General features: G+C 41.9%; 1 protein-coding gene across 2 annotated transcripts in view; it reads right to left on the reverse strand.

The window, feature by feature from the left end:
- The window catches only part of PTPRT (protein tyrosine phosphatase receptor type T), a 454,289-nt gene that overhangs the window by 33,527 nt on the left and 406,492 nt on the right, over nucleotides 1-14,270 (reverse strand). For both annotated transcript variants that reach the window (XM_037402826.1, XM_037402825.1), the window contains one exon: nucleotides 4,943-5,130. In XM_037402826.1, the coding sequence (XP_037258723.1) occupies nucleotides 4,943-5,130 (188 nt within the window). The remainder of the gene's footprint in view (nucleotides 1-4,942; nucleotides 5,131-14,270) is intronic.

A 14,270-nucleotide genomic window follows, 5' to 3' on the forward strand; every position in this document is an offset into this window, starting at 1 on the left:
CTACTCCCTAACGTGATCCTACATTACGAAAAAACAATGGCAAAGTTGTAAATTGTATTATTTATAGTCCCTAGGGAATTATGGGGGTTTTATACTGCAATCATTGTAGAATCATATCTGCCTTAGCAAGCAGCAGGTACTTTGACACAGCTGTGCTAGAAAATGAATTTATATTCATCTTCACAAGCCATCCAGGTCTATTACAGTGCCTGAATGCAATAGCAGAGACACACAATTATGAGGATCTACAACACTGACATTACAATTAAACTTAATATGAGCAAACCCTCGGCAGACCCGATCGTTGTGCATTTCCCCCAAAGGGGTTCCAGGACAGAAAATGTCAGGCACTGCAGTACTGCCACGAGCATCGCCGACAAAAGACAGGGACAGCGAGTTCTGATTCAAAAGCCCAGGAGAAAGAGTAATAACTCTGTAATTGGTGAAGGCTTTGATCACACATATACTTCCTTTACAGACAGCTGTTTCCAAATAGCAGCTCATCTCCTGAGAAAAAAAACAAAACAAAACAAAACAAAAAACCAAACACAAACCCAACCAACAAACCCACACACAAAAAAAAAAAATCCCCAAGTAAAAGAAAAGAGGTAAGGAAGGTTCATTTTCATCTTCAAAGACTGAGGAAAAAGATGCCTTATTTTTCCACTAATGTAAGATTACATCAGATTGACCAGAGAATAGCAACAGTCATTAGACATCTAATCATAGCTATTTGAAAAGAAAAAAATAAAAATATGACTTCCATGTGGGAGACACTCTCTTGGCCAAAGAAAATACATTCAGGTCCAATAAATCCCTTTTCAACAAACCCTATCCTTTCATGTGATTTGAACATAAAATTCACTATTGAAATTGACGTTTTTATATTTGCCTGATATAGCCTCCAAAGATTTAGGAGTCCAGGGTTTTTTATCTCGTTCAATACCAAAGAAATCTCTGCTTTGCACAGAGCTATCCACCTCTGAATCAAGGAAGAACAGCTCGAGCTGGTGAGGAACACAAACTGCCTTTGCAGAGGTGTGCCTCATACCCCTACTTTTACATTACACCAGGTGAACAAATCAGAGTAACTGCATGTACATGGGTGGTACAGCATGAGTAGTTTTTCTGTGAGACCACTGAAAACGCGGCACCAAGAATAGAAACAGCATAAAAAATACAAAGGCAAAAATACCAATTATAATTTGGTTGCATAAGAGGAGCATAGCTAACATTTTGTTCCTTCAGGTTTTGTTTGTACAAGAAGTACCTCTATAGTAGTAAAAAGTGTTAATATTTCTGTTTCTCTCTGTATTATCAGCAATGGTAAATCAGGACAGATCATTGGTATTTGACCTGCATTCCACAGGAAACACTTGCCCGTCCGTCTTTGGTTTGTTAGCAGTAGTCAGTAGGTAGAAATTTTCAAAAATCTGGACATGATCTTTAGGCGTTCCTTACTTTTCTTCTTTTAGAGAAGTTTTGTACAATTTATGCTGAAATATCTTCCCAGTAGTGGAATTTATGTTACAATGACGCTTTTTAAACTAAATTGATCTACTGTTTATCTGAAATTACAAAGATAGATCTCTAAAAGGCAGCTTTGTCTCAATCAAGCTTTCTAAGCACCACGGCCCAAACATAACTAAATTGTTCACATTACACTGAGGCTTATTGCAAGCCAATTTAAATTTCCAATGGATGCATTTAGTTAGTTCAGTGTTTGTTTTTAATTTAAATACAAAAACTTGAATCATTCATCTGCACTGATCCACCCTGATGCTGCAGTACTGCTGCCAAAGGCAACAACATCAATTAAAAGCCTCGCCGCTCATCTCAAAGTGTATCGCAGAGCCCTGGCCCCCTCCCTGCAGTCACTGTCTTCTCAGCTGTGGTGGCAAAACTGTTTCCACAACTCTGCTGTGACCTAGGATTAAAAATTGCTTTGGCTAAAAAAACCTCAAAACACCTGAAAAGAAATACTCCATTCCATTCCGGTTCACAGCAAAGCCTTAAGCCAACACTGCCCAAGGACAGCATCCACAGCAACACCCTGCTTTCAACTGTTTTTCAATGTCACATCATAGCCTGAACCTATTTGTTCTGTTCTTTTGACCAGATAGATGTGTAGCCAGCCAGAAATGAAAGGGTTAAATCCAGGGGCAACTTCAATAAACTCAAGACCCTCACTACTGAGATACTTGAGGAAGGAGCCACAAAATCCAAAATAACTGACTGGTCTCAGTAATGCAGCAGGAGAACATACTTTAGCAACATCCTAAATCATAATGGAAATGAGTTTGGATACTTAAGCTTATGATCTCCGTAGCCAGTAATTGGTGCTCGCAGTAAGTCGACGGGACTAGACCCGCATCTCACAACAAATCAGGGCTGATATGTGCTGAAAAAGGAACAGGTGACATCTAAACGTGCCCCCTTAAATGTTTATGGCTACGCCTAATCCCCAGCACTGCCATCTACACCCAGTGCCAGTGACACACTTCTCCTTTGTGATCTACACGTTTTATTGCTAAACAGAAGCAGCAGCCCAAAAGTCCCGAGCCCCGCTCTGGCCTCAGGTGCAGCAGGCAGACCCAAAATAACACACACACAGCAAGTGCTGACAGGTTCCCACGTTCACACACGCACACTGTTATCATCCATTTCACACCAGCAGCGACACCACTTACTCAATCACATCCTGCTTTTCCTCTCAGGTGGGGTTACATGCGAGGTGCAAGCAGCAGAAACATTTTTTCTAGATGCCCTCAGTAAAATGTGCTGCCTGGGCTCTAACGGTCTAGGTGAAGCTCTACTTTAAACAAATATTGAACGTAATTTCCAGGTTACTCAGTGGAGATGAGAACGTACAGAGATAAAAGATTGTCACGTGTGACTGATACACTCTGTTCAAAGTGATTTTTCATGAGAGTAAAATTATTTGGTAACATGTCACTAAATAGACTGTAATTTATGCTATCAATTTGCAAAGTAGAAAATCAGCTCCTCAGAAGAAAAAACATATTTGGAGGTGACACTGATATTAGTGTATGAAAACACATTTTGAAAGAGACACCTAATTCTTTTTCAAGATTTTATCAACAATTCTGCAAAATGTTTTGCAAAGCCAGTTTTGCAGCTTTGTGAATTACCACCCAGCTTTGTGTTCCTCCAGATTCCAGTCTGAGACGCCACTCTCAGCCAGCTGAAACCTCCCACCTTCCAGGAGTTACAGCGCTCCTTGACATCCTTCCTGCCTTTGGTGGCTGAAAGCTATTTGGACCTGAAATGCTGCCTGCATCCCATGCTCTGGAAACCAAATTCCACCATGGAAAATGACTGCTACTTCAGGCAATTACCCCTGATTGAAGGGTAGAACAGCGCATGTGATTTGAGAGCTTGTGGCATTCTCTAGGCTATTTCTTGTAAAGAAAGGAATTATGCAAATCTATATAATGTCATCGTCATTATAGACGTATGTAGATAGCACTTTCTGGGAAAGGCAGAACTTGCGGAGCTGAAAGTTGCACTGACATTTTTCATGCTAATGTGCTATTTTGATAATTACCAATGCCAGTGCCAGAAAATTACATATATGCCAGCACCTGTTTTCTTCTTGAACATCAAGAACTAGATCTTAGGGCATCTGTAATTGAGCTGAATGTAGTTTTGGGTACTATTCTTGGAAAATTGAAGCCGGGGGTGGGGGGGGCTTAAGTACATCTCCTAAGAGAATTATTACTTTCTAAATATTAAACAGAGCTCTTTATATTGATAGTTTAATTAGTGTGCTCAATCATGGGGCATGACTGAGTAGACCTGGTTAACATACAGTTACCAAAAACATTTTTTATGACAATCTTTGATGCCATCTGAATAAAAAAATACTCCCTGGTGACAACCAGGAAAAGATTGCCTCTCAATTACAGCAAAACTCAGCATCAATGATATAAACCCCATGGACTCTTGCAGGGTGGAAAAGTGAGCTGTTTTCATTAAGTAACTTATTTTTCACAGCTGTTATGTTATTTTTAAGTAGTTTTAAGGCCACTATGCATATTAATTGCTTATTGCCTTCCCGCAAGCTTACTACATTCATTATAATTATCACTTGCTAGAGCAAAGTCTCACATATGTTTGATGCTATTTCCCTCTTCTGTTCTCTCTGCTGTAAATGCATATTCCTCTTCCAACTCCTCCCCAGTGTTGTGTTTCTTCTTATCATCTGGATTTCATTCCTGGTCATTCCAGCTTGGGGTGAAGAGGTGTTAAGGAAGAGGGCTGCTTTCATTTTTGCAGCTTACTCTTCACTTCTCATGGAGTTGAAAGCGTACATCAGCCTACCATATTCCGAGCCAGAGCTCTGAGCATACTAGAAAACCCTACCGTCACTTTAGCTACACAAGGTTCTTGCCTTTGCCTTTACAATTCTGCATTCAAGTCATTATGCTGCGATTTAATTTGATCAATTGTTACCTGGTATTTGGAGGTCCCAAAAAGCTCAAGCAAACCCCCTTCCTTCTCTTCAAGCCTGGCTTGCGCTAGTGTCAATGACAGCTTATCAATAAGTAAGGGACTGTGGCACTTCAAGTCCTGCATGGAGTCCAGCACCTGTTAAATATTTACTGTCTGCTCTCTATGGGAAAGAGGGCACATGCTAACGGATGAGCACAATGTCATTATCTTACTGATGTAGTAAACACCTTTTCTTTGGACTAGAGGGCCACCAAAGATTGCTAGCACTGTAAAACCTAGAGGGCCACCAAAGATTGCTAGCACTGTAAAATCCTACCCTCATAAACAGAAATGAGATGGAGAAAGGAAAGGATTAAGAGGGCAAGTGCATTAGGGAAAAGCTCTTAAAACCAGATATCCTCCCCTCCCAAGCATCTGTCCTTCGTGAGTGCAACTTCTCATTCATGTGAGCAAAGGTTCCTCTCACCTCATACTCCTCTTTAAATCCATAGCCCTGTCCTCGCTTCATCTGGGTGATGTGCTGCAGCAGGTCGGCCACTCGGATGGCTGGCTGGAACTGCCCCCGGGGGTAGGACATTTCCACCGGCTCGCAGCTCCGGTACGGATGGGTCTGGATAGTCAGGGTTGGCTGGGTCATCTCTCCATGGCTACTGTCTGTTTTAAAGACAGGGAGGCAAAACAAGCTTTCACCTATCTGGTATTTCCATTCTCATTCTTGCTCCGTTTGTTTCTTTGCTTCTCCACCACCCCATAGGTTGGTGCAGGCAAAAGGAAGTAAAGAAATAAGTAGGAATCACACACTTGTCTACGGCTGCCTAAAAGACTAAACGACACTCCAGTATTTTTTCGTGTCAAGGAGACAACCCCAATGAGATAGGAACAGAGCAAATAGCCAACCAGGCTAATGAGGATCCAGCACGTAGAGCTCAGTAGCACATTTAGTAAGGGTGAGCTCCGCATAACGACTCCAATCAATTTACATACCTTTCTTCATAAACCTGCAAAGAACATGACTGAAAGATACATACAGATGAGCAAGATAGTCAAGTGGGATTTGGGGTGTACAACATGAGATAACTGGAAGGGGCCCAAGTTAATAGCAAACAAATAATTAGCATTTCAAATCAGTCAGCCGGGATGTTGGAGGCAAATTAAACTGCTCTGCTAGTTCAGGCCTAAAATTTACAGGTCAATTACAATGATGTAATATTATCAGAAATAATAAACCAGCATATAGTTACCTTGCATGCGGAAATTTAAATTTCAGATACATAAACTTAACAGAAAAAGTTTCTTTTTGAAAGAAATTCATTTCAAAAAAATCTGTATTGCTATGCAGATAGAATTGTAACCTCTTCTATCCCCAGCAAAACTCTATATAGAAAACAAAATATTTCTGCTGAGCTCAATAACCAAACAGTTCACCATCATAATATTTAACAACAGAAATTCAGATTAAATGAATAGTTCAGTTTCTTACCTACCAGAGTTGACCAAATATAAATAGTTGGCCAGATAAACCATTGGTTTTTCCTATGATTACAGGCATCTGAGATCCTTGGGTTCTTTTGCACATACAAGCCTTTAACAGTCTGCATCAATTCTTTCTGCTCTTACCTCAAACCAATCTATTAGCCAACAGAAAACATATCTCCCTCACATTGTTCATAAAAAACCCTTAAGATTGCATACACAAGGCTTGTTTCTTATGGTAAGCTTACTGACAAAGAGCCTAAATACCATCCCTTGTCAGCAATACTACAGTCCTGGTTTTGAAGGGATAAAGAATAAATAAATCAAATTGCAATTTCAGGGTGAATTTTGTGAGGCAGAAATATGGCCAAAATGCTATTGTAAACATTGCTATCCTTGAGAAATCGCCGTGGAGTTTTGATCAGGAGCAGCCAGTCTCTCTGCTGTGTCCCTCATTGCGAAGGTGGGTAGGAGCAGACAGATGAGGGCATTAGACTGCCTTCTCAGCAGCTGGCAAAACAACAGCATGACAAAACACGACAAATAATGCTTTATCTGCTTTACTGTTACATTAGGGGAAAGATATCAAGACAGGCAAATGCTCTGTTTTGAAGCTCCACGACTAGGAGAAAGGACTGCCAGCAGCGGACACTGCTGCAGGGGAAAGTTGATCTCCAGTGTGAGATAAATAAGTCTGGTGGAAGAAATACCAGAGATGCTGAATGCGTCCTGCTTCCTCTGAAACAAATTAGTACAAAGCCATCATCTGCTCTGAAGATTAGGCTACAGAGTTTAAGGATTTCTGAATCCCAGGTGCTCATAAACACAGTCACATTCTCAGGACGCTCAGAGCTTTACAGAGCTATGGCCCTAGTGAAGCAATGTTCACATACAGAATGTGAATAAATTTGGGATTTAAGGAAGAGTAACATCCAAAGCATTTGTATAATCATCCCTAATGCTCCGACTAATGACAGTGTGAGAACTCTGAACAGAGGGAATTTCAAGGCTTATTAATTCCCCTAGCTGGATTCGCTTTCCCAGTGCATCTTTCCTCCCCTATTCCCTATTAACCTCCTGTAATGGAGAGGAGAAGATTTTTATCGCGGACCATTTCCGACAGACGTACTATGCTTAATTTTCCATCATTAGGTTTAATACAAACCCAATTTCACAATTGGCTTCTCTGAGGAACCTGCAAGTAATGTCACATTTTTATCAGCCCCAATTAAAAAACATTACGATATCCCTATTCGAGAGGGAGTCTTAAAACTAATGTGCGGTTCTAGTGCTAATAGGGTAAGGGCACATGCAGAGCACAGGCTACTTGTAAAACGTAGCTCAGATCAGTCAGCCCCTTAGTGGCAATTAGGAATTTCTCTCTTCATCAGATCTTTTAATTCTAATATACTTGGCTCTCTTCTCAGAGAGAAGTATCAGAGGGAGGGGTGAAAGGCAGGAAAGTGGTGTCCCCTCCTTTTCCAGAGTAACTTCCCTCAAGGTAGGCATCCATGTTATTAATCTGGAACTAGAAGAAGCTGCTCAGGAGCAAAGAGGGATCTGACTCTGGCCCTTGAGTTTATAGTGACAACTGTGCTTCTCGTCTCCTTGATCACACAGATAAAAAACAGTACAAAACCCACTGACTGGAGTAACAGCTCTTGCAGCATGGTCCATGGCAACACACCATTTGGGTGCCCCTTACCCAGCCAAGCATTTCTGCTTTAAAAAAAAAAAAAAAAAAAAAAGTATCACACAATCTGGGTCATCCTACTCTGAAGCTTATGACACACAGAGTTGGAACTAGGCAGACGATCTCCTCTGGACATCCATGACAAATGCATCCTGAATGGCCTTTGCGCTACCTGAAAGAAAACCCAATCCCGACACTTGCACCAGCTCAGGACGGCTGTCAGTTATACCCGTCAGCGTTTTATCTGTGCCAGGAAAACAGTAGAGAAAACAGTCTACGTAGGAAAACGTAGACAAATTGCTACACATGAGGCAAGCCTAGCGTTCATATGTCTGCTAGTAAAGCCTGACACAAAAAACATATTGTTCCTTCTCTGTCTAATCACACCATGAGTCTGAACCTGAGCATAGTTAATGAGGTGCTCACACAAGGCATGACGCCTTCTCTCAAGATGTGCTGTTTACAGCAATTTTGGGAACAATTCAAAATGCAGGTAGGAGGGGAGGTAGCAGCAAACTTATCTCTCACTAGGACAATCAACCAAAAGGGTCTTTGGAGGGCTTGCAAACAGGCTTTGCTTTTCCCCCAGGTTGCAGCTATAAACCCCATCTCATTCCTTTTGGCACCGTTGTTACTGGAAAGGAACAAAAATACCATCCCCTCAAGCAAAGTCAGACTTCTGCTTTAATTGTAGCACTAAAGGCAAGTCACAGCAATTTTCTGTAGTCCCTTCTCTCCATCCCCTTCTTGCAAACGTGCCTCCATTCCCTTGCAAATGAGGATGAATCTGTAAGACAAATTGGCCGAGACTTTCACTGAGGTTTCAGCACTGCTTCTAAAGCATGTGTGCCTTTTATGAGTTTTCAGTGAGAACAGCAAATGAAAAAAGGGATTATTTTTTTAAAGATGCTTGAAATAATTCACACTAATACTCAGAAACTTCTAAACATACAGAATCGTGCATCAGGGGTTTTTTGATTCTATTTCATATGCACATCTTATTTCTAGTCATATGTCCACATTTTTTTGATTGGAACACATACCACCATATTTCCCTGCATACCAAAGATGGGATACAGTTCCAAGAAATAATCCAAATTAAAACATTCCAAGAGATGGTGATTCCATTCTGACCCCAAAAGTTGTGGCAACGGTTAATTACCCTTGCTGTCTAAACATTTCTTAATTGCAATTTGATTTTTTGTAGCTTTCACTTGCAGGCACAGAATCTTATTATACCTTCTGTTAGATTAAAGAGCCCTCTGAGCATTTGAAAACTTGACCCATGCAGGCACTGATCAAATCACTTCTTCAGTTTCTCTTTGATAAAGTAAATCAATTGAGATCTTCTGAAGTCTCATTAGGGCAAGGTGTTCAGGGCTCTGGTTCCTTCCTAGAACTATTTCCAGTTTTCCACAGTTCTTTTTGTGCAGCTGTAAATAAAAAATGTGTTCTGCACATTGCTGGAGACTGGATCATTTCTAATATTAGCACCTTGCAATAGCAAAATATGTTGTCATCTTGTTAACCCTTTTTAGTGCAAGACTCTTACTCCGTATAATACAACATGCTTTGCCAGCACAGATATTTTGATTTCGGGAAGCTAGCACTTTCATTACTAGCCTAAGAGTACACAGAGTACCCTGAAATTTTGTATAAGACATTAAATCAATGATTCACTGTCTCCCACATAACTAGCCCGATCGGGAAATTCTTTAGGCATCTCAGCTTCTCTGTTTAATGTGTAACTGCAGATAATCACATTCAACAATGTTGACACCACTTTTAGTATCCACAAATTCACTGTGCTTATGAAATGGTGTGACACACCTGTGACACACTTCTTTGCTGGAGAAATAATCATGAACTCGCTGAAGTAAACGCTGAAGTCTTACTCTGCCCAGAGGAACGTAACAGAGTGCAGCGTGCAGGGAACACCTGAAGCAGGTGGTCACCTCCAGCTAGGAGATATCCTTCTCCATTTGAAGAGTAACCGCAAGGCTGAGATATTATTGCTTGCCTGGTGTTACAACACCTTGTATTATATACTTCTGTTGCTACCCAGATGAGTAAAATAAATATGTCTCCCTCCACAGAAAAACTGAGGAACTCCTCCATAGATGTCACAGATAAGATGAAGAGCAGCCAAGAAATTAGGTTCCCAGCCTGGAAGTGGCTCTGTATGATCAGACCCCCGTGCAACATCCCAGTAAGGCTGCTGGGAGCGGACCTGCTCATCCAGACCACCTTTGGGGATTAAAACTTTAGATCCTTTTACAGATGTAATCTTGTTTCATGAACAGTTTTGTTAGCCTGAGAGAGATATATCTGGACGCAGAGTATCCTGTTGCCTTCTGACCAGAAAACTAACCTGTGCCTCAAACAGCTAAAAGCAATGCTGCACTGGCACGTCATCTTTACATGCAGAGAAGTTTCTTTCAAAACTTTTGCTGTAATATCCACAAATTCCTTCTGTGTCTGAAATGACAAGCCTATCATCTCTGTTTATATTTTTATTCTCTTAGCCTTGACAAGTGTGTAACATAGTAAGACATCCTTTGCACAAAATAAATTCTATTTTTAGCAGTATTTGTGATAGATTTAATTACACACACATCCAGTCTCTCTACACTACAGTAAGGGCTGTCAATTATCTGACATCTTCCCAGGATGACTACAGCATGGCTAATGTCTCTTCCCCTTATACCAGGGATGTGGTGTAAGCTAGTAAAATTAATTTGCTTTTTTTTTTTTTGCAAGCATCAAGGCTTTATTGTATGATAAATATACAGCTATAATATGCTATATACAATACAAACAGCGGTATGGCAAACCAAAGGCAAAACATAATTTGTCTAATGATATCAACCGAGCTATAAAAAGGCTCATTCCTTAAGAAAAACCTTCTGACACCAGGTTTGACAGACTGGAGGATGCATCTTTCATTTCAAAGGCTATGAAGCAGCCTCATGTGCATAATTAAAAAAGCTGGAAAAAGTAACTTTCTCTAGATTCTAAAGAGATTTTTAAGAACTGCTTGGTAAACACCTTACGTAAGAGTATTCTAATCTTATATAAACTGTTGCATATGGGTTTTTCATCCGTTAGCATTGAAATAAAATCCTCTTAAAGATGTAAGGAAGATGCTTTGGTGAGGTCGGCCAAGACCTGGGACCGTTGGGTTCGTGTAACAGTGTGGCTCTTCAAACGCATGGACCTCACCAGGTGAAATCTCTCTTTGCCTGCTTGGTGAAAAGTGGCTGCCAGATCTGCCGACCTCACAGAGCACTTCAGTACTTACAGCTGAAAAGCTACTGGCAGCTTCAACATAGCACACAAAACTGGGAGCCACTAAAGACTGAAGGAGAGTTTTCCAAGCCACCTGATCATCTGCAGACAGAAAGAAATGTGAGACAAATTCAGCTCAAGTAGCAGCCTACAAGGGCACACACCTCCGCTGCCCATTCTGCTGCAGGCCAACATCAGCACAGCGAGCTGGTGTGAAAGCCTCTCCCACAGCTCCTTAGAGGCTGACGTGGCCTCGGAGGCTACAGATACAGCTGAACAGATCAAGCCATTAACGTTTAAGCTTCCATTGCATAAAAGTAACTCGTCCTGCGATTTAAAAAGCCAGTAATGGTGATACTCGCTAAAGCAGCACCATCAGCTGCCTAATACCTTTTTAGTTCTTCCAACTTAGGTTGTAGATATACCCACAGCAGATTGATTAGGCACAGGCAAAAGCCCACATGAGCTACAGAAGACTGAAATTCAGGGCAAAATTCTACGTCTTTCTTAAGCACAAGTCAGTTTTTGTGTGAGACTCCATGACAGTGAGCTTTCTCATTCTGCCCATCTGAAGAAACTACAAGGTGCTGTGGTCCTCACCCTCTCTGGAGGGCAGTGACTCTTGTTCTTAGGATCCTCTCGAGCAGTTGAAATGAGAAAAAGGGTAAATGTCCTTACATACTGCTGAGAGATGTTAATGGATGCAAGGGAAGGACATGCTGGTTCCCCTGAAAAGATTGCCCTGATGACATCTGCCAAACATCTTCGAGAGATACTGGCCGTGCATGATTTCTCCAAACCCAGCCTCCTCTTCATGCCTTACAGTACTGGTACCACATGGGCCTTACTGAAACATTAAAAATAGGGAAATCTCCCTTCTTTATTTCTTAGTATTATCTATTCACTTTCTTAATGAAGATGTGCAAAACATTTGATTCCAGAGCTGTCTACAACTGGAAGTGAAAATTATGGAACCAAAAACATCTGTTACAGAAAAAAGTATTAATCAAGCATGGGGTAGGGTACAGGCAAAACTAAAATCCCTTATATCTTACTACCAACAAATCATGTCACAGCCAAGCCTGGGGAGTCATCCACTCCTGCAGATACAGAGCATTTATTAGCAGAAGGCATAACAGATGGGAACAAATAGCACTGGACTGCAGGTGGTGTCCAGAGATGGATATTGGTAATGCGATAACTGATGCCCTTTTTAAGATCTCTTTATCTTTCCCAGGAATTAATATTAATAAATATCAAAAATTAAACTTATTTTGCTCATACAGCAACATCCAACGTCTGGTGAATCTATCTAAGACGCCAGAATGCCAAGGTTTTAATTTGTCTTCAAGTCACAAGACAAAAATTTCTTCAATGCCAAGGACTGTTTCACAGCACCTGTGGCTGTTAAAATCAGAGGGAACTGGGGGGTGTTGGGGTGTGTTTGTGTGACCAGTCTGTGTAAATCACGCCTCAAAAGTGCTCTGTATTTAACTTTCCAGGTGTAAACCAGGGATATTAATCTTTGCTCAGATATAACAGTAGAAGTTTAAAAGAGGTTTGAATACATAAGCACAAGGTAATTTGAATTCCTATTTCCTCTTTTTCCTCTTCAAAATTGAGGATTTCAAAAGTTTTGGGGGCTTTTTTGGCTTTTACTTCCCCATGAGAAGTCCAGATACAATCTGTCTATTGCTCCTTGAGCTTCAGATTATGAAGTTCACACCGTAATTCTCACTATCAGGACAGGGAGGGCAAAACAGCGCTCTCAAATGAGGGTCCAGCTTTCACAGGTGCCAAGTACCAGCCTCAAGAGTAGTTTGACATCTTCCAGCAAACTGCAACTCTGGGCCCTGTTCCTAAGGCAGAGCCAAGAGGTAAGTCTACCTTAAGACTTTTCTATTGACAACACTGACTTTCTGGGAAACAAGAACAAACTTCCTGGAAAAAGGACTCCCTTACTTCCCCACCTCATTAAAAGGGGGCTCAGTCATTGCCATCAGCATTTTGATAGATAGCAGGATGAATGTGTCTGTTGTGGTAGTCCCTCCAAGCCTCTATGTCCTGGTGGTTAGTCTGTAAGTCAAGGCACTTAAACAATCAATTGTAATTTCTCCCTATTCTAACTGTGCACCTTCAACAGGCTCAGAGTAATGTTTAAAGCAGCCATGGTAGATCAGTGTGTCTGGAAGCGATCATTTACTGTAGATAATCCTAAATGACAGGGCCGATAAATAGCACTGGTTAGATTCTGATCAAGAACACATCATCTTTCTAATTCATAGCAGAGGAATTATAGAATTAACAGAATCATAGACTGGCGTGGGTTGGAAGGGACCTTAGAGATCACCTAGTTCCAACCCCCGCCGTGGGCAGGGACACCTGCCACCAGCCCAGGCTGCTCCAAGCCCCGTCCAGCCTGGCCTTGGACACTGCCAGGGACGGGGCACCGCAGCTGCTCTGGGCAAACTGGTCCAGTGCCTCGCTACGCTCACAGTGAGGAATTTCTTCCGGACACGTAACCTAATCTCCCCTCTTTCAGCTTAAAGCCACCCCCTTGTCCTGGCACTACAGGCCCTTGTAAAAAGCCCCTCTCCAGCTTCCTTGCCAGCCCCGCTAGGCACTGGGAGCCGCTCTAAGGTCTCCCCAGAGCCTTCCCTTCTCCGGGCTGAGCCACCCCAACTCTCTCACCCTGTCTCCACAGCAGAGGTGCCCCAGCCCTCTGAGCATCTTCGTGGCCTCCTCTGGACTCACTCCAACAGGTCCGTGTCCTTCTGATGTCAGGGGCTCCAGAGCTGGATACAGCACGGCAGGGGGGAGCCAACTGCAGGGGGGGGGTCTCACCAGAGTGGAGCAGAGGGGGAGAACCACCTCCCTTGACCTGGTGGTCACGCTGTTTGTGCTGCAGCCCACAACTGCCTTCTTCAAATTCTACCGACAGGCAGCACCCTCCAGGGAGAGCCTGAAGTTGTAAGCTGTTATTACTCACTTTCAAGGGTACATACACCTCCAGTAAGTTTCTGTATAACTTCTTTTATCAGCTAACAGTTTCTGCCAATTTTGCTGTCCCTGTTAACTTACTGTAAAAATGTATTATTTGTAAAAATCCAAAAGCTAAGAGCCACACATTGGATTCTTTATTTATCATCTTAACAAGAAAAGCCAGTTTTCAGAGGTACTGAACACTAAAGTTACGTCTTTAGTTACCAGCAGCTGCAGAACAGCCTCTGCCTCTCAGAACCTGCCTTTTTCTTACTCTCTCAAATCTATACCAGGCTGCTTGAATATTTAGCATTTAACTCTTAGCAGGTGGGGCCACTTGCCAAAACCCAGCCTCTAA

This window comes from Falco rusticolus, chromosome 10 (genome assembly GCF_015220075.1).
Source record: "Falco rusticolus isolate bFalRus1 chromosome 10, bFalRus1.pri, whole genome shotgun sequence".
NCBI lineage: Eukaryota > Metazoa > Chordata > Aves > Falconiformes > Falconidae > Falco > Falco rusticolus.